At 33.5% G+C, this 27,351-nt stretch overlaps 1 protein-coding gene across 10 annotated transcripts in view; it reads left to right on the top strand.

Moving 5' to 3' along the window:
* Positions 1–27,351, top strand: part of Trpgamma (Transient receptor potential cation channel gamma) — an 83,787-nt gene that overhangs the window by 37,089 nt on the left and 19,347 nt on the right. For 6 of the 10 annotated variants that reach the window (XM_083046256.1, XM_083046255.1, XM_083046260.1 and 3 more), the window contains 3 exons: positions 2,014–2,066; positions 20,018–20,307; positions 26,242–26,372. In XM_083046256.1, the coding sequence (XP_082902382.1) occupies positions 2,033–2,066; positions 20,018–20,307; positions 26,242–26,372 (455 nt within the window). In that variant the 5' untranslated portion in view covers positions 2,014–2,032. The remainder of the gene's footprint in view (positions 1–2,013; positions 2,067–20,017; positions 20,308–26,241; positions 26,373–27,351) is intronic. The other 4 variants (XM_083046261.1, XM_083046264.1, XM_083046263.1 and 1 more) reach the window with 1 other exon arrangement.

Here is a 27,351-nt window from a genome sequence, read left to right on the forward strand (position 1 = left end):
ATAATAATATTAATGATAATAATAATAAATTAATAATAATTTGGCATAATTTAGACAAAATTTAGAACGTGTTAATTCGCCGGTATTAGGCGATTATCAGTTAAACCGGAAGATGTGATAACATGGATATAGCGAGAGGTATCGGCGAACATACCCTCAATCAACCTCTCCGACGTGCGACGTTATTGGGTTCTCGATCGACACACCTGAACATTGGAGCGCGAAGACGGCGCGGGCCCTAAATCGAGGAGAATTGCAGGAAGCCAAGGGGATAGCAGGGGAGGGTAGATTATCGATTTCCTAAGCCCGGAAGGTCTAGCCCGCAAGGAAGAGGCTGCTCTCTCAAGAGAGGTACCTCTCGCCATTTCCCTCTCGCGAAAGAGGGTTAACCGAGAATTTCTCTCGCGGTAAAAGAGAGATGGGGCCGCGGGATATCTTCCTGTCGGTTTTCTATCAGTCGGAAAAGTCACGATTTCCTGAATAAACCCGGTTTATATTTCGCGGAGATCGCAATCGCGACAATCCGCTCAAGTTGAAGAATAGGAGTCGCATAGGCAGACTTTTTTTTCTGGTATACGTTTCATTTCTTTTTTACGAAGGTGTATAACTCAAGACGCTTATTTCACGGTGTCGCGTAATTGAATCATCGAGATCGCTAATATATCTTGCGATGCTAGATATCTTGTTTAATCATCGACACGCTCATTTGCGTATTTTTTCTATTTTACTTTAACAAATTGCATGGCGTATAGATTTTTCAATTATCATGCGAGTGCAACACATAACGTGAAGAATATTCGTTCACTGAAATAAGTTTTTACTCTGATATGACAAAAGATAATATTTTAATAATAATAATAACGAGAACTATCTTGGGGTTTCGTTTTTTGTGACACAGAATTACATTCATTTTACTTCTAAAAGGTATATTTATTAAAGAATGAAAATTATGAACAGGTATGTGATGTTATCAAATAATTTATAAAAAAAACAATTCTTACAATTTTATAAAAATTATACTTTTATAATGTAATACATACATATTTGTAATATACGTTTGAATTTTAATCAACTTAATTTATATTTCTATGTGTGGAAATAGTTTGAGTTTTATTAAATAATTAAAATTGCATGCTTAACCGCACATTTTACCGCAAATATTAACCATTTCATTAAACCACTTAAATGACTTTGATAATTGTTATAAATTGATATAATGAATAACACACATTTGAATTGCACAGTTTTTTCAAGCTTCGATGCTTAACAGATTGCTTATAAAGAGCACTCCTTGTTTTTATCAAATAAAATAACGATAGATAGCGAGATAACGCGCACCCGAAAAGAATGCTTTCAGTCGGCGATGGCAAAATCTGGTAAAAAAAACTTCAACATTCTGGCAATAATGCAAGATCGCTAGTAAAATATGACACACCATTGCTTTCCCAGGAATCTAACAACCATTGTTATTTTTGCTTCTCTATCTGACAGACACGACGAATAAATCGATCTATACGTTACATTATCCTGCGCACTTTAAACTTTCACGGAGAACTTTTGCTTTACAGAATATATGGCATGTTCAGAAAAGACATAGAATGTTTTTTTTTTTAACAGGCCAAAGCGAAAGTTCTCCTTGAAAGTTACACAATATGGATCGGTTTGCTCTCGTATCTGTTGGATAAGGAAGCAAAAGTAATAATATTTGTTAGATTTCTGGAAAAATAGTGGTATGCCATATTTTATCAGCGATTTTGCATTATTGCCAGAACGTTGGACGTTATAAGTAATGATTTTATACTACGGAAGTGAAACCGCGCTACATATAGAACGAATGCAAAAGAAATATGATTACAAATTATAATATATGTGCAATGTTATGATACAATTTTAGTCTAAGGTTAAATTTTCTGCATCATATATCTTATTTTATCTGAGTTTTCTACATTATTAAGATATATGATAATATCAATGTATGTGTGTCTGATCATGTATAAAATTTTTCTGTTTCAGTTTTCAGCCGAGGGCGATCATGACAGGAACATACCGGAGATCGGTGAGTACAGGTAGAATAAACAATCCTTTCTATTGATTTTTTATTGTTTATTGTCCTCGTTTCTTACGACCAATTTTATAAAATTATTATGTTTTCCATTGTTTCACACTTATTTTCAAGGATTTTATTATGTGTAAATTCACAAATTCTCATTATCATAAAATTAAACAAGTTAAAATTATGTGCATTTTCTGTAACAATGATAGTAATACGAGAAAATAGAAAGTCTAACAAAAAAATAAATTTTAACAAAGTTACGCGTTTTTAAGACTATATATAATATAATTAATATATACAATTGCATTATATAATTGCATTATATAATTGCAATAATATAGTAATATATATAAAAAATATAGATACAAAATTGATAGGTTACAGCAAATATAATTAGCATAATGTACTTAGAGAAATATCATCAAGCAGTTTTATATATTGCAAATAACCGGGCCATAGAATTAAAGCAGCGCGACATGCATATTCCGGAATTATTACGGTATTAATTGACGCGTGATCAATCTCCATAAATTTTACGTTCGCTGCACAGCGAATGCGCGAGAAGTTCCATAACGGCTGGCAAAAATCCTCGATATTTTTGTTTCGACACGAGAGATTTTGCGCATAATAAATCGCCGCTGACGCATCGAAGGTTCAATATTCTTATTCACTCTAGCCAAGGAACTTTGAAGGCACTCAGTTGTGTTTTTCACGCACGTCGTTGATCACTGTGAACGATCATTCATGCATGGGTAGGCGCGAAGAAGTAGCCGCCACGTCTTACGAAAATATTTATAAAGCGATATATCGAGCATTTTTGAATTACTTTCAAGATTCGACGAAAAAATATCGACGAGAAATATTTTAGCGGGAATCTTGTTGCGCGCGCGCGCGCGTTTATTAAAATCTTTCTTTGCCGCTTTTCACGTCTGAATCTCGTTAGGAGAAATTCTACAGTGCATTCATTCGAAGATAATTACCGCGCTTTATTTCCGCGGTTGCGCTTCGTTTTATTTTCCTTTTGCGTCTTTTTTTCAAAATCATTATCCGTAGTTTCAAGACTCGTTTTGAGATTCAACTATTACTGACATTATTAATTTTGATGCGCTATTGAAGAATATCTCCGTATATATAATATATATATATATATATATATATATATATATATATATATATATACACACACAACCATTGGATATTCGCGCTTCGATAGCTGACAATGGTTCGTTCAACCACGATACCGTCCTCGTTATTCACGCATCATTTGCCTCGTATCCTAGCAGTCCCCCATTATATTTCTGATATTCTGTCAGAAACGTCAACACGTATTGGAGGCGACGTAGTGAAAACCGAGTAGAAAGGAACGCATAAGACAACAAGGCGAAGAAATTCTTGCCAAAAAATGACTAAAAGTTTTTGTAAGAATTATATCAAAATAATAACATTTTTATTATTTTGACTGATAGATCCTTCATAACGTGAATAAATAAAAGTTTCTGTTAAAAATACGTACATGAAATTATGGAAAATAAAATCTAGAATTATATTATTTAATTATGCAGAAAAATTGCACAGTTTCTCTGATAAAGTAAGAATTTTCATGGCAAAATAACAAAAGACGTAATTATAGAATTACAGAATAATTAGATGAATTCAATACTGTTTAATACAGTGTGTATAATGATGTGTATACATTATGTAAATATCATGATCGAGAAAAAGATGATAAATTCATAATTACATTGTGAAAACAGATGTGCAGATTGAATCTTGAATAGAATTCTGAAATATTGAATTTGCGATATGGCTCTGAATCATTTGGCCGGCTTCCGGATAGACCTGCTCGTTTGGGTTTAAAGCCAAGGCTTGTATAACCCGAGGCTGACTTCTAATTTGTTCTCGGTGCAGGATCAGGGAGCGAACACTCGGACAAACAAGCCAAAAGATCACGCCCTGACCGGTATTCGGTGACTGTTTACGTAGTGCCATGTGAATTGCTATTTTGCATATCGGGCGACCATGTTAGTAAGGATAACACGGCACCGGTATTACAGGAACGTTGAAACTGCTGTGCTCTCCCACAGGGATGTTGCGCATCCACGATGCGCAAATACAATTGATCCTGGCGAATGTCAGGAACACTAATTGTAACGTCATGTACGGTGATTAAAGTCTTAATTGTACGATTAATTGTACGAAATAAGCGCGGATTTTTGCCGAAAGGGTTCGTTTTTTTTTTGCGAAGCTGTCAAAACTTATTAAAGTTAATTAATTAGTTTTGTTGCGGACTCGTACAAGTAAATAAAAATTTTTGAAGAATACACCAATAAGGCCGCTCGTAAATTTCGCGAATAGTGAAATAGTGCTTTCACCATATTGTAAGAATTTGAAAGTTTAACTTCGCTATATCTTATCTTATAGCTCTCGGCATAAAACATCACGTTATTAATGCAGTACCGCGACTCCTTGTCTCTGGAAAAAGACTCGGCGCAAGAAAAATGAAGGAAAGACGAATGATTATAACGCGTAATGATCTTCCTTGAATATATATACGTATATATGTTTACGCTTCGATAAACTTATTTTATAAAAATACAATTATGGCTTTTCTTGTCACACAATACGAGATAGAAAGTCTGTTGGAAAAGTCACGCGGACTAAAATCTACTTTTTCCAATACACATTTCCGTGATTCGCGCGAGAAATTCCTGCCATCTTCGAACATTAGCCCGCGCATTATCTCCCGAAATTTTTTTCTCCGGTCCATCAATGGGGTTGTAATGGGAAACTGACTCGACGGTTCAGAGAAAGGAAGATATCCGGCTATCGGATTTCTAGTGATCAAAATTTAGTCGGTCATGTTCGACTCTCCTCCACTCGCCTGCGACCTATCATTTCCATCGCAGTTAATGCACTTTTTTCGACCGGTATTATTCCAGAACAAAGAATATCTGTGTCGAGATCGCGTTTCCGAATTCCTGCTGTGTCGAAATTTATTGTCATTATCGATCTCTTATTTTCTCGGAATGGTTTATTTCTAGACATTGACCTTTAAATATCACAATTAAAGCTATAATTAATAGGTCATACAATTAAGGTTCGACTATATTTAAGAAAATCATTTTTATATATATTTTTATCCAATAGTATTTAATCAATTAATGTTTTCTTTTCTTAGAAAATATTACAATTGTATTTTAAAATTCTGTACAGATTTATAAATCACTTTTTGAGAATTTATTTTATAATATATAATATTATATAATATTTTACAATATATATACATATATTTATACACACGGCATATGATTATACAGAGTTATGTTAGATTTGTATTTCTATGTTATTTATTTAACGAAGAAAAGCAACAGCTATTTAGTTTGTACTGATCTATATGTGATAGTGTATAAAAAATCGTGCAAAACGTCGCAGTAAATTCTGCGAGTTATCAGGAGTGCAAACTCTGGTCGTTTCTTAAAAGCTAAACGCGTCGCAAGTAGATACGGTCCGCGATACATCAGACGATGATGGACGCGCACGTTCTTCCCGCAGTGATCTGACTGGCGCGTATACTCCCGAAATTGATGCTGCCATTGCTTCTCAATGTCCCCTTTTCGACATAACGCGATTTCGCCATTAGCTTAACCGCGCATGGGGTTGGCCATAATTCGGAGAAGCAGGTTTCCAGCGTGAACTGCAACGTCATCGATGTCGCTCTTGTGTTCTATCGTGTTTTGGTGGCTTTAAATTAACTTAAAAGATAAGTCTATCGAAGAATTGTCAAGTATCGTTTTCGTATCGTAGGCTAGAAATGAAAAGTAGGACAAATAACAACGGGGAGAAACGCCCTTATATATATTATATATGTCGAGTCACGACAATGAATTGTATGATAAATTGAATCGGATTAAATCGAGTTCTATCTCGCGAGTTAACGAGATAATCGAGTCTGCTATTTCTGCATGCGCCATTTTAATTGGAAAAGTTCACGTATAGCAAAAAACAAATGGACCGTTGGTCAATTCTTATTTAGATGTTTAAGAATAAACATTTTTACTTTAAAAAATTATTTAGTCTTTCATCGACTGTAATTAAAAAATTTTTAATTTTAAATTGTGCGGGGAAAAAATATAATAATCGATATTCGATTCAATTATATGTGTCACATCGCAGATGTTGGCGAAGAATCGGAGAACTGATCAAATTTTTAAAATACCAAATTTCACAAAATTCCAAATTTTATGCTAATTCAAGTTCAGATAGGAAACGGGCTAATAAGAACTAAGCGCAAAAGACTTGTTTTAATATCTTCTTTATTTAATTCGAATATTTTATTTAATTCGAATTCGAAGAAACGGGGGAGGCTCTTATTAGCTCGTTTTCTGAACTTGTATTAGCATAAAATTTAGGATTTTTGTAGGAATTTTAAAGATTGACCACGTCCGATTCTCTGTCGACAAATTTGTATCACATTGATTTGAAATAATTAAAAATTGCATTCGTAAAAAAAATAATTGACAAATAATCGCACGAATAATTCAAATTGTTGATCATAGCAATTATTGCATTGATTTATCTACAATTATTATTATTATCATTAGCAAGTTCAATGTTGCATGTACAAACGATTATAAATTGCCGGATAATTCACTATTACAATTCTCGTTTGTCATTCTCTATTGGCATCCCTGATAGGATGACTATTGCGTAGAGACTACTGCGAGATCATGCTGTTACGATAGAATTACCGTCATATTAGACAGCTCTCTCGATTTTCGAGCTCATTGAGCAATCTCATAATGTCTTTATGGATAACCCGATGAAAGTTCCATCTTTTATATCAATTCTATTAATCCTGTATTTTTCTTATTTCCATTAATCACATTATATCATATAATTTAAAATAATATCTATATTCTTCAATAGGAAAATATACATATTTCAACAATTTTGAACATTTAAAAGATTTGTAACAACATTGTTATACATAAATTTGAATAGATTTTTTCTTATAAAGTTAAAATATAACTTTTTTTATATTTAATTTATAATGTGTAAAAGATAAAGTATCTCTAAATGTGCATTTATGAATATTGCTTCACAATACATAAGGATAATTCTTGCATAATCTCTCTTGATGCTGTTAATCATTTTCATTATAGTACTAATGACCCATGTTCATTTACGCATCGATGTTCATTACGAACAGCAGGTACGAGCTGCATCCAGCTGCGCCGTCTGACAAGCTTTTATTTCATTATCGAGAGTTCTCATAGATTACATAATATGTACGATATAATATAAAATAAAAAAGTGTAGAATATTTTGATCGAAAATTTGCGGGAGAAAAATTGGGCTCAAATATTTTTCAATCTTATTAAATTATTTTTATAATAATAAAAAACTTTACATCAAAGCATACTAATTAATATTATCACAAAAAATATATGTAACTAAAGTATGTATAAAGATAAAATACAATTATAAAAATAAAATTAACAAAATCAACATAAATTACATAAAGATTAATACACACATAACGATTTAAAACTATTATTATAAGAGGCGACGAAGAAAGAGAGAGAAAATAATTTTTTAAATTTTTCTGATGTTTAATTATTTCTTGATTCACGTAAAAGTTAGAGATTGCTCTCTGCAAACTACTATTAAACGCACAGAGCGATGCAGATCTTTGACACAAGAAAAGGCAGATATTAAAATAATGCACATAAAGCACAGTAGTAGAAGACCGACTGGGATCAGACGAAACGCCGCCCTCCTGCTGCGTTCAAGCCTGCTGAATATCTCTCGGTGAACAGACAAAGGACGTTTCATGACTTTGGCTTCCCGCCAGACGAATGCCTACATTCAGCGCCTACATGCGAGGAACATCCGTTGCAAGTCGCAGTTGACGGACGATCCATTTATCTCGGGGCTCGTATAAGTGAATCCACATAATTAGCTAGGGCTAGGGGAAAGAAAGGGCCCATATAGAAGGAAGCTAATCGATGCGCCGCACGAGATTATACGTGAAAATGCTTACGCTTATTATTTATCGCGGCGTTATTTCAGCGAATATAAAAAAAAACTATTATCCGCGAGAATCCTTAGAGACCAATCTATCGTTATTATTTGTTTTCTCTTGATGAAAATTTTCGAGCGGACTTTCTTTCTTCGAATCTACATTGAGTAGTAGGACGTAATATCGGTCAAAGAAGTTCGAAAGTACGCTTTTCCCCCGAGAGAGTAAGATTATTCCGCGATTGGCAAAGGCTTTGCATCTTCGAAAAGAAAATCATCCTTCCGTAAGTATGTTAAGTGTTGGGATTTCGTAGTCTCTACCGGAAATGGATAAACTGATGAATAGCGATGTCTTCAAAGAAACATCTCTCGATATCTTTACCAACGAAGTTAGACCTCGGAATATTTTCTTCGATATATTTTCGATACGAATTATATATCTATCGTGCACGGCGAAGAGAAATGTTATGCTTAGAATGACAAATGAATTAACTGTATGTGGATTTATTTAAACTTGCGTAACTGAAATAATATTATCCTTGTTATAGTTTATTTAAGAGAGAGTATACATATATAAAAATCAAAATTTATAATTCCAAATTATTTCGTATTCAGTCTGACGAGAGTAATATCGCAGAGATATATTATTCTCATATTTCTCGAATGTGTTATTTCTCGCTATAATTTTCTTCCATTTGATTACTGTAATTTTCTCTATTGTGAATGAAATAGCTACGCTTCCTCATTGTAAATCATTATGTCGCAATGGCTTGACGTTAACCGATTTGTGGAAATCGCAAACGAAAGCAGTCGACATTTTGGCCGAGACAAACAAAATTAAGTTTCGCCGAGAGAAAAAGAGAGACAGAAAAAGAGAGAAAAAAATGACACGAACCACAAGAGTCAGCGTGGAATTTCTCATAACTTTTTTATTTTCCCGCCTGTGTGGAATCACGAAGAATCTAGTCATGTGAAAAGAGGGCGACGGACGCGTCGGGGTTTGCGTCTGCGATCATTTCGAGCTAGAAACTCCTGCTCGCCGTGGAATTCCGGGATGGCATTTATTCCTTTAAAGCAACTCAGATAGTTATGACGCGATAAATTGTCACCTACTGTACGCGAGCGGTCATTGCAGCTCGTTCATAATTTCTTATCATACCTCTTTCACTACCCTGGCTCTTCATTCGAAGTACTATCTCGGAAATAAGCATAAATCCTGCGCAGCAGCTAAGTAATATTTGAAAAGAGAGAGAAAAGCAAAAGTGAATAATGATATATCAAGAGTTATAAAACATAGCGGAGTATAAGTTAGCTTTCTTTTATTCTGAGATATATTCATTAAAGTTTGTAATTCAGTAAAGTTGTTGTGGAAAGATAACAAATTTGTTACAGAATCATATACCGAGTGATTTATTATCGAAATAAATCGAGAGATAAATCAGGAAATGTAAAAACTGTTCAATATATACATATACTAAGTAAAATTGAAAATAGTTACGAATTTATATTTAACGTTTTTTATAAAAAAAAATTATTCTTATTGGCAAAACTGTTTTACTCACATCGATCTAATTTTTCTAAAAAATATTCCTGATACTTTTCATTTTTGAGAAAAATAGAAAATAAATTTCGACTTTAACTTAGTAATAAATTTTGCAATCTTCTCGAAATGTCTGATCAAATAACGGAACGTAATCGCCTTATTTTTAATTGGCACATTTTTCAAATTGTCACGTGTAACGTCGACAAATCCGGCACGAAAATTATTTCACGCGCAGAAGTTATTCGGCACAAGTTTTTCGTGATCAAGATTTGTCCGATCCACAATCCGACGGTGCCGGATGGAAGTGGCGTCAGAAAAATCTGTCAGGCTTTATCACCCTCGTGTCTCGGACACGAGGCGCGATATGTCATCCCGCGCATCTAACAGAACGATCGGATTTAAAATTCGTAATCCGATGGAATTCTCTGCGGCATTTGTGTCTCCCATCTTTCCAGCACAAGCTAGAACAGCTTCGCCCTTCCTATGCTCTCTTTTTCGAACGACCTATTTTTCGGTCGATGCCGAAAGCAATCGGATCATCGTAGGGAGAACAAAAATTAGAGAGGTCAGTAATGGGAGAGGGAAAGGGGAGAAAACAGTGGAATAAACGGCTTCGTTCGATCGTCGAAATTAAATTCGCCTGTTTCGGCGAACGTTCCTCTTGAGGCTACTAGGTGGGTCATTAATTATGCCGATTTTTTTTCACGTGTATAAAAGAGCGGAATAGAGATAGATGCTGCCTAACTTTTCGGCAGCTATTTTGCGATGTATTACAAATTGATACGAAATTAATCATCTCGGCCTTGATTGAAAGTCATCTTTTCGAAAGTGATGAATTTTTCGGGACAAACTTTTTTTTCAGTGAGTATATATAATCAGTTTTCTCCTACAATGTAAATATAATATTTTTAATCGTGTAATTTTCATGGGAAAACAAGGGAGATAAGGAGAAGATTGCTCGCATGGAATACGAATGGAGGCTCGTTATTCAGCGAGAACAATAAATTGCATTCGTATATCGTGCAGCTACATCCACTTTACATAGACTGGCAATATTTTAAGTTTTCTCATTCGCTCGTTATATTATGGCGAATCACGGCGCACCGAAATATCGCGCTGAGGCGCGAAAGATCAAAGACCGCGCGTATATTCATAGTCTTTATACTCTTTTCGATTACCGCGTCGATTCACTTAAAACGCGCTTTGTGTCGGCACATGCTATATTACGTTGCACTTTATAGCGGGCGGGATTTTAATTTTGGCTCGTACAATCTATAAACGCAGCGTATGCGAAAGAGATTTCACGATAGAAATTAATAACGCGATATAATGTGTCCGATGCAAGGAGGACACTTTGTGTATTCAGTTCAATGCTACAAATTTCAAACGTCATGTAAAGAAATAAAAAAAATGATTATATATATTAGATTGACAAAAATATAATTTGAGAAATGTCAAAATATTATATAATTTTTCAAAGTTGTAAAAAATGATTAATTTTTATATGCAAGTCAAGGATTGCATTTTCTTTCTCTCTCCTCTCCTCTCTCTGTCTTTCTTGTTATTTTTCTTTCTCGAATATGTTGCAAAATCAGTCGCTCGACGTAGTTTGATTTATTAAATAAATATCGATTTTTCGTTTGATTTACAAATGAGTCACCCAGGAAAGGCTAACTTTCATCTCCTTCCTCATTGAAATTCCCGTTACGGCAACGCCTTCAATAAATTGAACGCTGTTACGTAAAAAGTATAATATATTCTATTAATTTTTTTCTATACCGTGATTTATCAATATACGGGAAGCAAATGCATCGACAGTTTCTCATATATCTATGTGATTAATACGTTGCACGCTTAACCTTGATTTTTTTGCGTAATACGGATGTTGTACATCTCAATCTCATTTTTCAGGAAAGTAAATTATTACGCAATTTCTGCTCGTGACAGCATAATAAAAGCTAATAACACGCGTCTCGCTTTCATCATTATTTGTTGTGATAAGAACATATTCTCTTTTGTTTTACAGAATATTTTCTTGAATTTAAATATGTATATATTCATCATATTATAATAATTTTCAACATACACTTGAGATTGAAGATTGTCTAAATTTAACGAATATAAACTTTCTTTATAAACTAAAGTTAGAGTTATAATTAAACAGTTATAAACTAAAGAGAGAGAAAGAGAAAGAGAGGAGGAAAGAGAGAGAGATATAAGAACACAGAGCTTACATGAACGAGTATGAATGGTTATCGCGGAATCAGGGATACTCATCCATAAAATGACAGAACGTGCTGAAGCTCACAGCTTGGCAGGATTTCAATTTTGAATGAACACATATCGTTTGATGTGGACGCGCGATAGAACTTTCGTGATGCGATATCGACGAGAATGTCTTTGTGGATTTCCACTGACAATGTGTTTCACAGCGATGCTAAATAAAACGCGATTGAGATGAGAAAAACTGTGGAATACGCCACGAATATACGTGAAATATATTCAATTAATGTTTATATAATAAAATAATATTAGTGCAATAAAATGAATATGATTTGATATAAATGTGTTGCAAAATTTGAAAACTGTAATAGCGTTGTAATAGAGTTATAACAGCTTAAATTACATCAATTATTTTTTAATGCAAGTACATATAATACATTATAGTTACTTGATTAACTTATTACAGTCATGAACAAAAAGAAGCGTGTTTATGTGTATTATTTTTTTAAACTATTCAAAGACTAGCTATATGTACATACATTATATTTTTATTATTACTTATTGTAGAAAAATATATATGAGAAAAGAAATACAAAAATATGTATTAGAAATTAAATATAAAGATTACAAAATTGTTTTTTGAAAGCTATAACATTAAAATTTTTTATTAAGTTATCGTTATATTAGTTGCACATACAATCATCTGAGAAGGACATTGCATAGATATTATGACGGTAAATTCCAATATAGATGCACGAAAAACACTATTGTTGATAAATATTATTATTTATATTTTTTATCATATATTTTTTTATCGCCAATACAATATTTAGAAAATTTCTAACAATAAAGTCGCGTATCTATTTCAAATTTTTCTTCTAACCTTTCAGTATGAAAAGATATATCACTGTCATCAACAATACATCAATATACATATCAAAAAATTCTAAAGGATGAAAAGGAGAATATGACTAAATATAATAAATTCGTAAAAATACTAGAGAAAGTTAAAAATTTAAAAACTTACCATTATTATTGTATAGTCGCATATTCTGGTGTTCTGTTTTTAAACACCCTGCACATCCGCATAACATTACCGCAGTAACCTTGATAAAGTGTCGCGCGCGTAAATTCATAGCCGAGCGCGAGAAATTTTTTTGCGAATATCTTTTAGTAAAGCTTTCGAGAGATCGTGCTACTCACAGTGTCGCGTTACACCTCGTCACTTTCTTTTTTCAATCTCGGAGGTATTGGATAGGATGAAGAACGTCGTCTCGTAAAAGCCCTTTATATTTAAGCTGCCGTCTGTTTATTCTCGCCTGGCGCGTTCTCATTCGATTAATTTTCTCACACTTTTTTTGTTTTTTTTTTCTTGTTTCCTCTGCGAATCTGTCTACTTCGCAGATCTCACGGTGATATTTCATCCGCCTGAGGAAATTTCCGAGGATAGCGGAGAAAAAAGATTGTTTCCCTCGATTCTACGACGATTCGCAATCTGTGGCAGTCACCATTATCGAGAGCTAAAATAAAAACGCGGATGGTGAACCCGTATAACGAGGACTGTTAACGAAAAAGTTTTTGTGGAAATGTTTCTAAAAGTCTTTGTGACACGTATCTCCATTTTTGATACAAAAGACCTTTTTAGCTTTATTAGCCCATAATTGGGAATACAATCGTAACGATACAATTTTATATAAAAAGATAAGCGAAAAAATAAAATTAATTTTTTCAGGTTATTCTTTTGTGTAATTGAGAATTATTACATGTTTAGTTCTATACGGTATTCAGTATATAGATATTCAAATACAATATACAAACTGGTTATTTTGAAATTTGTTTATATCAAATATTTTCTCTCTCCTTTTCTCTCTCCGAAAATATAGCTGTAAGAAATTATGTCACTTTCATAACACGTATGACCTGTTTTATCATAGTAACTTCTATGTAATTACTTTATAACTTCTATGTAATTACTTTATAATGTGCTCAGGGAACTGGAAACTAGAATATACAAACAAGTAATCCGATTTTGGTATCAATAATTTTAAAAGCCTATTTAGTTTTTGTTCAGAGAGAATTAATATTACATTTTTTGCAGTAGAGACGATTTATGTTTCACGAGAATTTAATTATATGAATATCTTACATTATAAATAATCATAAATTGCCTTCGCATCAAGCTTCTACTTTTATTTCCACGAATGCATATATCCTCGTCAAGTTTGTCCTAGAAAAGTAAAATGAATTATCTATATATGTAGTTTGATTCCAAGCTCTACACTTATGGTTTTGAAATATATACAAGTATATGTATGATTCTCTTCTGTTTGTTTTATATTATTCGATCATTCGTGCTTTCTTTCTGTTATTATTTATTTATTATTTATTTATATACATATTCAAAAATATAATAAGCTATAACTTTCCGAATTATTTCGTATATCTATTATTTAATTTATTTTTTGCGAACTGCTATCAATTCTATCCCAGCAGCGAAATTTAATTTGAACGTGAAAATTCGCTGCATCACGATGAACTTACATAAATGTCACAACTACAAGCAGTACAAGTATTCTCTCTCTCTCTCTCTCTCTCTCTCTCTCTCTCTCTCTCTCTCTCTCTCTCTCTCTCTCTCTCTCTCTCTCTTTTCCTCTATCTAACTTACATTGATCGAAAGTAGTTGGCCGCTTTGGAAATGTTGTTCGCTAAAGTAATAACGACGTTTTGCACTTTCTTCCTGTTTCATCGAATTGAAAGTTTTGCACTCCGTCTGTATCCCAGTGCAGCGGAGCTGTAAAAATTCGACCGTAAAGTCAATCGACATAGAAAAAATCCGCCATCGATAAATTTCTTGCTGTTCTCTTTCTCGATTTCGTTTGAAGTCTCATTAACGGGGTAATTCCAAAAGTCTAAGCTGCAAAGTTAAACTCGTACACGAAAACGCGAATTCCGTGGTTTTCACTGTAGCAAGAAATAAACAGAGCACAGCGAAAAGATAGAGAGAAAGAAAAAAAAAGAGGGAAGAGAGAGAGAGAGAGAGAGAGAGAGAGAGAGAGAGAGAGAGAGAGAGAGAGAGAGAGAGAGAGAGAGAGAGAGAGAGAGAGAGAGAGAATGAATAACGACCCTTACAATAAAGCAAAGGAAATTCCGAAATGCATATTCCGGGGGTTTTCTCGTTAACGCAATTCGTAAATCAACGCGCGGACGTTGACGATACAAGAATCAACCGACTGATCAGTCATTATCATCATAAACAACAATGTTTGCTTATCACTTATGTCAACAATTTTTTTGCGTGCAAATCGTAAATTATTCTCAGCATCCGCGTCCACATATGCAGATCAACTCATTGTCAGTTAACTTCGTTAATGACCTGCTCAAACACAATATATACCTTTCTCTTTAAAATGTATATAGTTTGTGATTGTATTTTTTTGCTTATTTTTAAAAATATATTATTTATTCTTAGCTCTAATTAAAAATGTCAATTTTATTTGATTAATTTTTCTCAATCAAATAATTTTCTTCAAAGTTTCTGAAGCTGCTATAAAACAATGCAATTCTCTCACAAGTCTTCTTACGAGTATTTATTAATTTTGAATATTTAGACTCAAAGTATATATATTAAAAAGTATTTTAATATTAAATTTAGAATATATCATTTTTCAATACTTTGCCTATACATGTACATAGTGTGTGTGTATGTGTATGTGACTGTAAATAAGCTGATGATATTGTAAAATTATTTATCAGACATGAGATGTTGTGCAACAGGTGTAATACACAAGAGATCGACCAACAACATAGGCTACTACTTGTTTCTGATCGTTGATTAAGTGGCCAGATTTCGAAACTTGGTCCAGAGTAATTCCATTATCAATTATTCGTGAATCGAAATGTGGTTTTGAACAATATATCTTGTTCACTGACGTTGAATAATTTATCGATTAAAAAAATATTTTCTACTAATCTTAATATATATAAATACATACACGCACGCGTGCACATACACACACATATGTTTCTTGTCAAAATCATAATAGCACTAAAATTCTAGTTCCAGCTAAAATTTTAGATTCATGCATTATTTCAGTCTCACGCTTTGATTCACATATGCAAAGTAGAGTAATTTGCACTCAAGTATTTAAAAAAATTATTCAAATTTTGTTAACTATTATGATTATATGGGTTGAAATAGAAATTATATAATTGGGCCACAGAAAGAGCGAATTTTCTGAAATTCAAAAATTAATGAAAATTAGTTTGGAATAAAATTATTCTGAGATTTTTGTTTATATAGTATATATTCGCCATTCACAAGCTCTCGATTGAACTTACAATGCCTGGTAGATCACGTAATCTACTATGAATACATTCATCTTATATCTCGCAATTTCAGGCAATCCCAGTTCTAAATTTAAGTGACAGATTTTGAAACTCGGCCTAATAATTCCATTATTAACTTGTCAATATGAATTGCAAAGCTTAAGTCTAGTTTTATTCCATCCATCGGTGCATGTAATTTATCGACCAAACGATTCTCTTTTGATAAATCTGTGAAATCAATATTTCATTTGTATATAAAACTAAATGTTAAGAATTGACCTCTTCTGTGAAATTATAAATATTTTATTTACTTATAAAAAAAAGATATGCTTGGTAAAACATGTTCAAAATTTTAGTTTTATGTGCAATTTAGTTCTATGTGCAACAACTTTGTGATACGAACAATTAAGTGTTCTGTATAATATTGTATAAGTATTGTTAAATGGATAATCGAAATCAAAAATTAATGTCTAAATTTTAATATTTTATATAATATTTAACATATATATTAATATAATATTTATATATATTTAATATTTTTTATTATAATACATTTTAATACATATATCATCCTTTTATAAATAATGAGAGAAATTATATATACATAAATTTTTGCAACATTCTTTTTTTACAACTTATGTTTTACAACTCAATTTTTACGCTGATATTACGAAAAGATATAGAAAAAAAATCCAAATCCACGAATTTCAGAATATTGGCTGGATATATTTCGACATTTCCTATTTATTTCGGAAAATACATCCACATTTCTCATTCAGACGCGATAAAGACGTCAAACGCAAGCCACAAGGTTTCCGCGAAATCTCTTCAATAATTTAGAACCAAGGAGTCTTCGCGAATACAGCACGAAGCTTAGATAGCAAACCGTCAGGAGTTCACATCCATTATGAGGTCAACGTGAACCATAAATTATGTATAAATATGATAAATTTACAACTTGAAAAATTATTTTTGCAATTTTGCGGTCTATACATAAATGTATACTACATACATACGTTTAATTTGATCATAATTTCATCAGATAATAATTTTCATAAATATTAATTTGCTTTCTCATGCATTTTTAGCAAGTAAGCACGAATTCCGGCAACGTAAGCGCTTTGATTCGCATGTGACCGTATCAAGGATGAAAAGTTCAAGTTTTTAGCCTTGGTTTGTTACTAATACATATAGCTATGCGCAGAGAACAATGGTAATCTGCTTTCTCCAGCCATACCAGAAGCGAGGCAGATAATTTGATGCTATTCCTTTGTAGAATTGAGTTCCTTAAGCGATTACTCAGCTATGTGCAGCCTCGATATTGTGGAATGAATTGCTCGTACAGTACGAGGTTTCTCAGTCTCCGCGTTTGCACTTAAAGCGCAATCAATACCTCCGTAGTTACCTTCCTCCTCATCTCTTATCCGTGCATTATAATTTAAAGCCATTATTCCCATAAAGTGTGTTTGTGCAATCGAGATATTAGCAATATCGTCATTTACACTTTGATATCATCTCTCATTAGCACTATCGGTACAATTTATTCATCAATGCAATTTGTAATCGATATAAATTATATTAAACTATAATATTTACCTTTAAATTCTAGTTACCTCAATTGGATGCTTAAAATATCCGATTGGTATACACTGATGTAATATCCCTTTTATTATTACTTGTATACCCATTATTTATTTATTTAATTTTTGACGATTTATGTAGAACGGAACACACGGATAATTGATTTTTCATTTTTAAATTTTTTTTTACTCTATTATTTTTTTTACTTTAAAAAGCTCTCGTTTGTGTATTCGCATTTCTATTGATTCAGATGCGGGTCAATAAATTGTATAAATCCATTATCCTGTTTGCGGAGCACACGATCCCGCGGCTTTACGCAAATTATTTGTCTTTAATAATCTTGCTTTGCGAATAATTCCGCGATAGCGCGACCGCAAAGGGGGGTGGAGAAGGGTACAGGGGTAGTTTATTGCCCTTTTGTAAAGGGAGCGCGTTTGTGTACAAACGAGATTAGTACATAGCGTTCAAAGAAATCGAGAGATGGCTCGTATTACGAGACACGGAATTACGGGAACGTGTACAATTATTTCGCTTTTGCGAATCAAGCTGCAATGAAAGAGCGCACCTTCGAGTACCATCGGCCGCGCGCTCATTAATCGCATAAGGGTATTATAGTGCTTATTTCTCACCCTCTCTCCTCACGCGATAGTCATTGGCTCCGATTTTACGAGCGAGCTACGACGCAGCTTTATAGTGCTCCATAAATAGTCCCCATCATTTTTTGCGAACGCGCGCACGGGATTGTTTCTCTGCGGACTAATCGGTACGCGCCGATTCGACGAGATAACGAGCTTCGATTGCCTAGCCCCGAGCGTATCGTGCGGAATCCATTTATTAAAATCGATTTATGAGACGCTCGTCGAGAGGCAATGAATAAATCATTTTATGAAGCGTTTTATCTCGATGCTATTGCAATCCCCTAGCTTTTGAAAGCTGGGAGAGTAGTAAAAGCGAGTGCGCTCTCAATGATTTCTTCTTTATTTTTAAACTATTTTTACTGAAGGAATTTTTTCAACTTCAGCCCGAAATTAGTCCGATGTTTCTTTCGCACTTTTCTGATTTTAGCAGATTATTTGCAATTATACTGTAATTACAAAATATAAAATTCTGATTTTTGTTGGCCCATTTGTTATTCATGATTTTTTTTGCATATATTAAAAGTCTCCTTCATTTACATTAATTTCAAAATTTACATTCTATTTTTCCAGACTTTACATATTTTCCTTTTGTCAGTAGCGATATATTAACGTTTGCGTGCAGCGCGAAACTTCATGAAACACAGTTGGCAAATGTAATTTACATATAATTTACAATTGACGCGCGAGAAAAGCCCAGTTCTGTACGGGCAAGCGGATGATCCGCGAAGAAAAGCAATGTAGTTCTGATTTTACAATGTCTCTCGACACAATTCGGATGTTAATACACTTTCAAAGCCTCAGCTTTACATCTGGGAGAGAAGCGTCATTTGTCCGACGTTATAATAATCGTTGACTATATTATTACACTTTCCGCCTCGAGTCCGATGACGTAAAATGCCGAGCAATCGGCACATTACTGCGTGTATCTCTCGATTGCACCATCCTCTAAGAATCACACAATGTGTATCCGCTGTCAATGGCCACAGCTATCCGGCTCTCGTGTTTGCGTTTGCCCACGGCTAATAAAAGAGAGTGCGTCCCCCGATCCATCATTCCTTCGAATAGTTTCATCGAAGACAGAATTGCGTCGTTCATCGTTGCGCTCTTCTAATCCAGTATTTGCATGGTCGACGATGCGCTCGATTCTTTTACAAGAACGAAAGAAAGGCAAAGAAAATCTGTATACATACAGATCTGTATTATATACTACAGATTTTTCTTCCAATTCTAAGATATATATTTATACTAAAATATATATTTTTAGACGTAAAATTTTTAATTCGAGAATAACTCTTTATTGTCAAGACTTAATCAAACTTGAAAAATATTCGCTTATATTTGTATATTTTATTTTCACTATTAAGAAAATCGATTTTATGAAAAATGACACTACTTTACTTTTCATTCATTTTCCATTAATTATAAAATATTATAGAAAAACAAGAATATATTTTTACAAAAGAATGTCACTCATGTAACATAAACTTGATTAATACTCGATTATTTAAACAGGTTTATTTTATGAGATTGTGTCATAAAAATCGAAACTCTTAAAGTTCAATGTTTAATATGTAATAAATACACTTCTTTCATCGCAATATCTGATGTGAAAACATTTTTTTATGTTTCCAGAAAGCGCGTACGAAGATGAGGAGCAATTCGCCAGGGGCAGCACAACTCCTGGTGAAGACGTTGTCGATGAAGAGGACGGTGGTCCAGGCGGAGGTGGCATGAACAGCTTTCCTCTGAGAATGGCGGGCGACACAACAAGGGGTCGGATCACCGGCATCGCCGGTGGTTTCTTACGAAGCACCGGCCAGCACATGAACTTCGACCCCGAGGCACCTCCACCGCCGCTGTACATCGCACAACATCAGACAACCTGTCTGCTCGAGCGACCAGAAATTGACAAGAAAGTCAAGGTATCGTACAAACAAAGTTTATTTTCGCTATTTGGCGTCGAACGACGATAAATCTTGCGTATCTACGCGGAATAACGCAAAATTTCTAAGCAATAACTATTATCAAGATCATTGCACATTATACAATTAAGTAAATAATATATCGATATTCTTATATATATATTTTTTTTCAAACAAAAAATTTTTTTTTATTGTTAAGCATCGCTACTTGTTCTTACTTTATTTAATTTAAATATTATCGTCTTTTATATTGATTTAATTTCTTGATATATAAATATCAATCTACGCGAAATGTAACAGCTGTTATCAATTTAAATCGCGATTTTAACGATCGGGTCGTAGATTCCAAGAGTTGAAAATAAATAGCGCCGCAGTTTCCGTTCGCATAAATTCCCTCGGCACCGCGTCGGAAATTCCAACTCTCGAGTTTGACGAGCGGGGCAGAAGAAACAGGAAAGGCGGTAGCTGATAACGATGTTCCGATGTCGATCCAATTTGTGCGCGGCCTGTTGGCGTGCGAACCACAAGAAAGGGGTAGAAAGGGCCACAGGGGAAAGAAAGGATAGGAAGAGAGAAATGACTGTTCTTCCTTCACAGTTCCTTTATTGGCTCTCACCGGAAGTTCGCCCCGCGATAGCAATTTGCCTCTCCTCACCCTGATTTTCCGCCTGTTCGTCGAACACAGGAAGAAGAAAATCGCCGCAGTCGGTGACGGTCGGGTCGAGTTAGATTAAATCTTAATGCTATTTCGATAACCGCGTTTAGCGTAGACGACAGCGCGTTAGACCGAGCACGTTTATTTTTACATAAAGGATGAGGAGAAGAATGTATAATATCAGCATGCCGGGCTTGCGATTGATCGATGGCGCAGATATTTAATCTTCGAATAAGGCTAAACTCCTCTCGCGCTCGGCCGAAATCCTCGTTTATTCTATCTACGACTACTATATGCATTATTTAGATGCGGCACGGATCTGAAAATAGCTTTATCCGATTTTCAAATCGCACTCCGCGGCATTATGGAATAATTAATAATATTGTCTCGCGATTCTCCTCGCGCGTTGAAAAGAGAGAAAAATCGAAAATAGATATAAAGTAAAGGGTAAAGCATATAAAAGTTGATCTTCGATCTTGAAGAAGAGCGGAAAGCGTACCAAACTTGGGGAAACTAGTTTTCGTTTCTAATATATCGTTTTCCCGGCTCGAAGATATTCGCAATAAAATGCGAGATATAAAAATTCGTGAGCCTTCTCGGACATTCTGTGCTGAGTATTAGCTGATGGCGGGAATTTCGTTCGTTTTTATCGTCTCGTAAAAGGGCAAGTAGGTTGGATTTCCGTAAAGGCTAAGAACGACAAAGAAAAACGCCCTCGATTTTTTCCGACTTCAGGACTTTGTTTTCAGGATCAGAATCATCGTTCGATTACGTATCTGGTAATACTCTATCATCGTACACGTATTTTACACACACGTGTTTAATCTATTCGGGGATGAAAAGCTCTAGCGCGAGCGGGATGCTTTCATCTTTTAGTGCCTCGTAAATGTCCTCGAGTGAGCTCGCGCAGCAAAAACGCTGCCACCGGTGTATTATAATAATCGAATCTCGCGGCCACCTTCGTGGAATTTTGTATAACGGTAAATCAATTTTTGATGAAATTAAGATTTACAAAAGATTCCAAGCTATTACTTTTCAACTCTTATTTATGACAGTTAAGAAATTTTTGCTTGATCCAGCAATTTTTATAATGCATTTTTTGCATAATGTATGCCTGAAATTTCTAATTAATTGTGCCTTTAATTTCAAGAAACATTTGTGCTTTTCTTCCGAAAATTTTGTATTTTGTAAATTTAATTTATGTTTCTTTTTTATTTATATTCATGTTTCTTTATAAATATTTATAAATAGTCACAGACAGTATACAGTTGATCTTGATAATAGATCACTATTGTGCATCGAAGACAGCAAGAATATAATATGTTATATATATATATATATAGAGTACATTCATCGACACATGTGTAGGTCACAAGCGCAAATAGTAGATACAGACAGTCTAGTCAGACCCAGACAGTAGTTATACAGACTGCACGTGCAGACAGTGTGTATGCGAAAACAGCCAAATGCGAACAATAGAAATGCAGACCAAATATAGAGACAGTAGATAGACAGTAGATAGATAGACATTAAAGACGATTAATATAATCACAGTTTAATGCATAAAGTAGGTTAATAGATTGACAACAGAAACACGCACCTATAATCAAACTAATCAAAATAAAAAATAAAAATAATTACTCTTTTCAATTAGCTAATTAAGCGATATGAAAGCTTGATCAAACTCTCTATTTATTACCACAAATTATTATTAATAAGATTTTTTATATTGAATTATTTCGTATATATTCATAAAGAGACCAAAAAATATATTTATCTCAATGCTTTCGATATTTCCAAGTAGCTAAACTATAAATTGTGCAAAATACAATAAAAGTAAAAAATATCAAGTGTAAATCTTTCTATATAAGGGTCTAAAATGTAATCTATTATTTAAATTCCAATTTCGATAAAGTTTTTATTTCGTGTGAATTATAGATTATAAAATCCATAGCATCGGATCGCTTCTTGAACCGCACATATGTTGCAGGCCGAATGATTCCTTAATGATATACATAGGATTTATGGATCTTGTTAGGTGTCTGTTTGGCGCAACCTCTGCTCTCGTTGAGGCTCGAAATCCTTTAAGTTGTTCAACATAACGAGGGCACTGAAGCAAAGCATTTAATCCGAGATGCCACGGTCGGTGAGCGTTTCTGCGCTTACTTCCACCCCCTCACCCTTTTACCGGTGGATTTAATTCTGTTTGTAAAACCATCTCGTAGAAAAAAACTTTTCGGAAACAACTTTTTGTCGAGTAGTAAAGACGAGAAGGAATCCTCTTGCGAAACTAAAAAGAGATTTAGCTTGCGGGTTTTTCTTTCACGAAATTCGCGTTGTCTTTTGGAAACAGAGGTCTCGAAAATCGACGATGAGGGATCTTTTCGTAAAGTGGAAATCAATATCCGAGATTGAGGTCGTCGATACAATTCAAGCGCGAAACGGAACTCGTTCTATTCTATGTGTATTCCGAGTTTGCCCTAATATTTTTACAATAAAGTACCATAAAACGCGAAAGCGTTAGGTTAGGTTTTAGAAAGAAACTTTTAGAGAGAACTCTAAGAAGGATTTGGGGAAAATCGGATTCGGTACCTTTAGGCCGCATATAAAAAGGCTGCATTCCACTTTCATTTCACTCAGTTCTTTGCAAATTATCGAGAAGAAAAAAAATCAGAAGAAGAAGTTAATATAATAATAAATATATATATAATATATATTTAAGACATATAAAAATAGAGCGCAATTTTTTATTTAACCCTAAATAAACTATTTTTTCAACTATTGAATTAACTTCTTTTTCTGATTTTTTAAATATGTATTATTAATATGTATTATATAATAATATAATTATAACTGGAATTGTCAATATAATTATAACTGCTCGTCAATATAATTATATATGCTCACGCATACATCTCAGATTTTGGATCATAAATTCCAAAAAAATCGAGTTATAATTTATTTCTAAACGTTGAAGAAACTGCGGAGAGAAAGATACAGACGTAAAAAAGGGAATGCGTAATATGTATTCTAATACGACGAGGCACTCTCAGGATGCTAGACTATAATATCGCGAAGGCCGATACTGACAACAAGTGTTTGCTAAGGGCGCACCTTAATTGTCGAACTGGCGCACCCTCGACAAACACCGTCTATCATACACATGCCATTACAGCCCATGCTGTGGCCTGCGCGATTCTTTTTCGCCGTATAACTGCCACGCGTTCGTCCCTTAAAAGTGGATCCCATCAAGGTGAAGATCCTGCGATCATGCGAGACATCGGGTCAAGATTTACGCTCAAGTTATACGCTCGTGTCTCAGCGATACACGTGTCCGATATTTATGGATCGAGTTTCGAGCGACATAATACATATGTTATCGTCGAATGACAGATATCACGGCAGATATCACGACATAATTTGTTGTGGAGAGAAAAGGAAGGTATTAGCTGATGCGCGCAGGTTTCGATAATAATTGTGTTTCAATAACTTTCGATAATCGATAATAAAACGGCGTTAATTACGCACGGCTTGATATCTGTTTCAATGCATCGTCGTTTAGGATAATGTAAAATTGATTACGGTCATACGTACAATTAGTCTATACGAGCAATACGACAATTAAAATAGTACATTTTACATTTTATATATTTATAAGATCTTTACGTGAAATTGAATCAAACAGAATACTTTATACGCGCGAATGATGAAACATAATTTGTGTAGTCGACGACTGTATAAATTCGATTTTATGTCTTCGTAATAAAATTATACCTTCCACGCTCTTTATAATTCTAATATTGACTTCAAACCGCAAATATTATCCCGCATCCAATAATTTAACAGCATAACAGATTGATTTTGACAGATGATTTTTGACAAATTAAATTTTCAGAACGCAAATAGATCATGAAAATTTTGCATTTAATTCTAGCTTAATTTCAAATAAATTTTATATTAATAGAATCTTAATTTGACGATCAATTAATAATAATATATAATGTTTGACAGAGTAGTTTATTTTAACTTTCGCATTAAAATTTCTCGAAAACCAATGCCTCCATCAAAAAATGATTTATACAAAAGTTGTAAGATTTCGAGGCGTCCTGTCGTAAGCATAGGCATTTTTTAGATTTTAAAGTTATCATTTTTTTTTAAACGGAATCACCATAATTTTTTTACATGAATCGATTTCTCGTAATATTTGGCGTAAAAAATTGTTACAGTGGAACAGTCGAAAAATGAATAAATTACGAGATATTATAAACTTTATTTTAACACATTTTGACAACAAATATAAAATATCTCGTAATATATTCATTTTTTATAATCTATTACCTTAATAATTCTTTGCAGCAATAATGAGATAAATTAATCAATACTTTTGATTTATTACGGTTTTCTCTTCTATTACTATGTTTTGCACAACTAAAAGAAAGTCCTAATACAAAATCTAAAAGAGAAGTTCTAAAATGAAAATTTTTTCGATTTTACATACATACAATATACATATATATCAATACATACATATAATATATATTTATAAAAAATTCGTAGAATTTAATGCGTGAATTAAATATTGATTTTACTAATAATTTTGAATGAAAATTCGAATTTACAAAGAATCGAGAGATCAAAGGGGAAAAACGAGCGATTGAAATGTAAAGCACGTAGTGCGGAATGTAACGTTACATTCATGTTACTACACATTCCTCGAATGCTACCATGAGAGATGGCAATTGATCTTCAAACCCGCTGCATTTCACCTCGTTAACTACCATTGCATGCGGACACATTCGGCTCTAACCAAATTCTGCATGCAACTTCCTCGCGAGCGGAAATCGCGTAGCGAGCGCCGAATTGCACGGCCGCTAGCTACAATCTACAATGATGATGGAAAGCGGAATAGGAGAGAGACGTCTAGGTCGACGAAATATGTGCAACTTAATGCGTGTGTCGCGGTGCGATGCACCACATATAAAACGAAGCGAAAACATTTTGAGAAGGATGAACGAAAGCGTCTAAAAAAAAGAACGTTATCTCAGCAACATCCGCATTTGCATTGAAATAACTAAACAATCCGTTAATATACTTTGCGAGGTTTCAGAGGAATGTTATTAATTGCCTAGATTAATTGATCTGTCAGTCAATTAATACAATCAATATAATATATATTTATATCATATATGTCATAAAGTATTCTTTCTTATTGTTAGATGTACATTTAGATCTGTAAGATAAAATTACTACTATTAAGGTTACTTACTATTCATTTACAGAGACACAGCATACACGGCATGATGGAGGAAGAAAACGTGGTGCGACCTCATCAGGAAATGGCCACCCTGTCGCTTCAGGAGAAGAAATATCTTCTTGCCGTCGAGCGCGGAGACGTGGCTTCCGTTAGAAGGCGAGTTGAAATTTATGGTTAAACATTTATGAATTCCGTTGATCTTTTTATATCATTGAAAGCATATAAAGAACGAACGAATATACATCTCTCGTTTAATTTAATATGCTTTTAGCAGTCATGTCATTCAATGTCGACGGATGCACTGCGAGATTCTCGTAATGCGTCATTATCTAAATAAATATTTTTTTTATCTTTTAACAATTTAAAAAAACATATATATATATATTATAATATAATATATAATTAATTTCTGATATAATATAATAATCTTATATATATATATATATATAAAATAAAAAATAAGATAGAGAAAAGATAAGAGAAAAATTCCTTTTATTCTGAAATGTAGAGTATTTACTTATGTAGAAAGTTTGTTTATTTACGCTGGTAAGTTTTGTCTTGTTTACGTACACGTGTGTTTGGTAACACACGTGTATTCTCCCGACATGCGTATCTTTCCATTCCTTCCTGAATTAAGCATACGATTATCGTTCTCGTTATCTTAACTGTGAATACATATATACACGTGCCCATGCCGCTAAAGATAGATAACTGTATCGAATAAAAAAACTTATCTCGTGCGAACGGAAATTCTGCGAGGAAATAAAACTTCTTTCGTACAAAAAGAAAAAAGAGAATAGAACTCTAAATGACAATAAACTTTTTCAGTGACGCTATGTTATAAAATTGCTCAAAAACTTTATTTTACTTAGAGTCTTTAAAATAAATAAATCTCAGTCTAACTAATAACATTAATTCGATTGTAAGATACGTGTTCTATAAAAATATGTGTGTTATCAACTATGCAACACAGTTATTCTGTAAAAAAATTTGCAATTTGTAACTTAATCTTGTCATCGTTCCTGACATTTAGAAATACGTATATAAAATGTATATAATTTTTTTAAAAATATATATAGAGTTATATAGCGATTTCTAAATTTATTCTTTTTCTACATTTATACTTAATAAATTT

Source organism: Prenolepis imparis, unplaced genomic scaffold (assembly GCF_030444845.1).
Source record: "Prenolepis imparis isolate NDT839.2.m4 unplaced genomic scaffold, iyPreImpa1.0 SCAF_9, whole genome shotgun sequence".
NCBI lineage: Eukaryota > Metazoa > Arthropoda > Insecta > Hymenoptera > Formicidae > Prenolepis > Prenolepis imparis.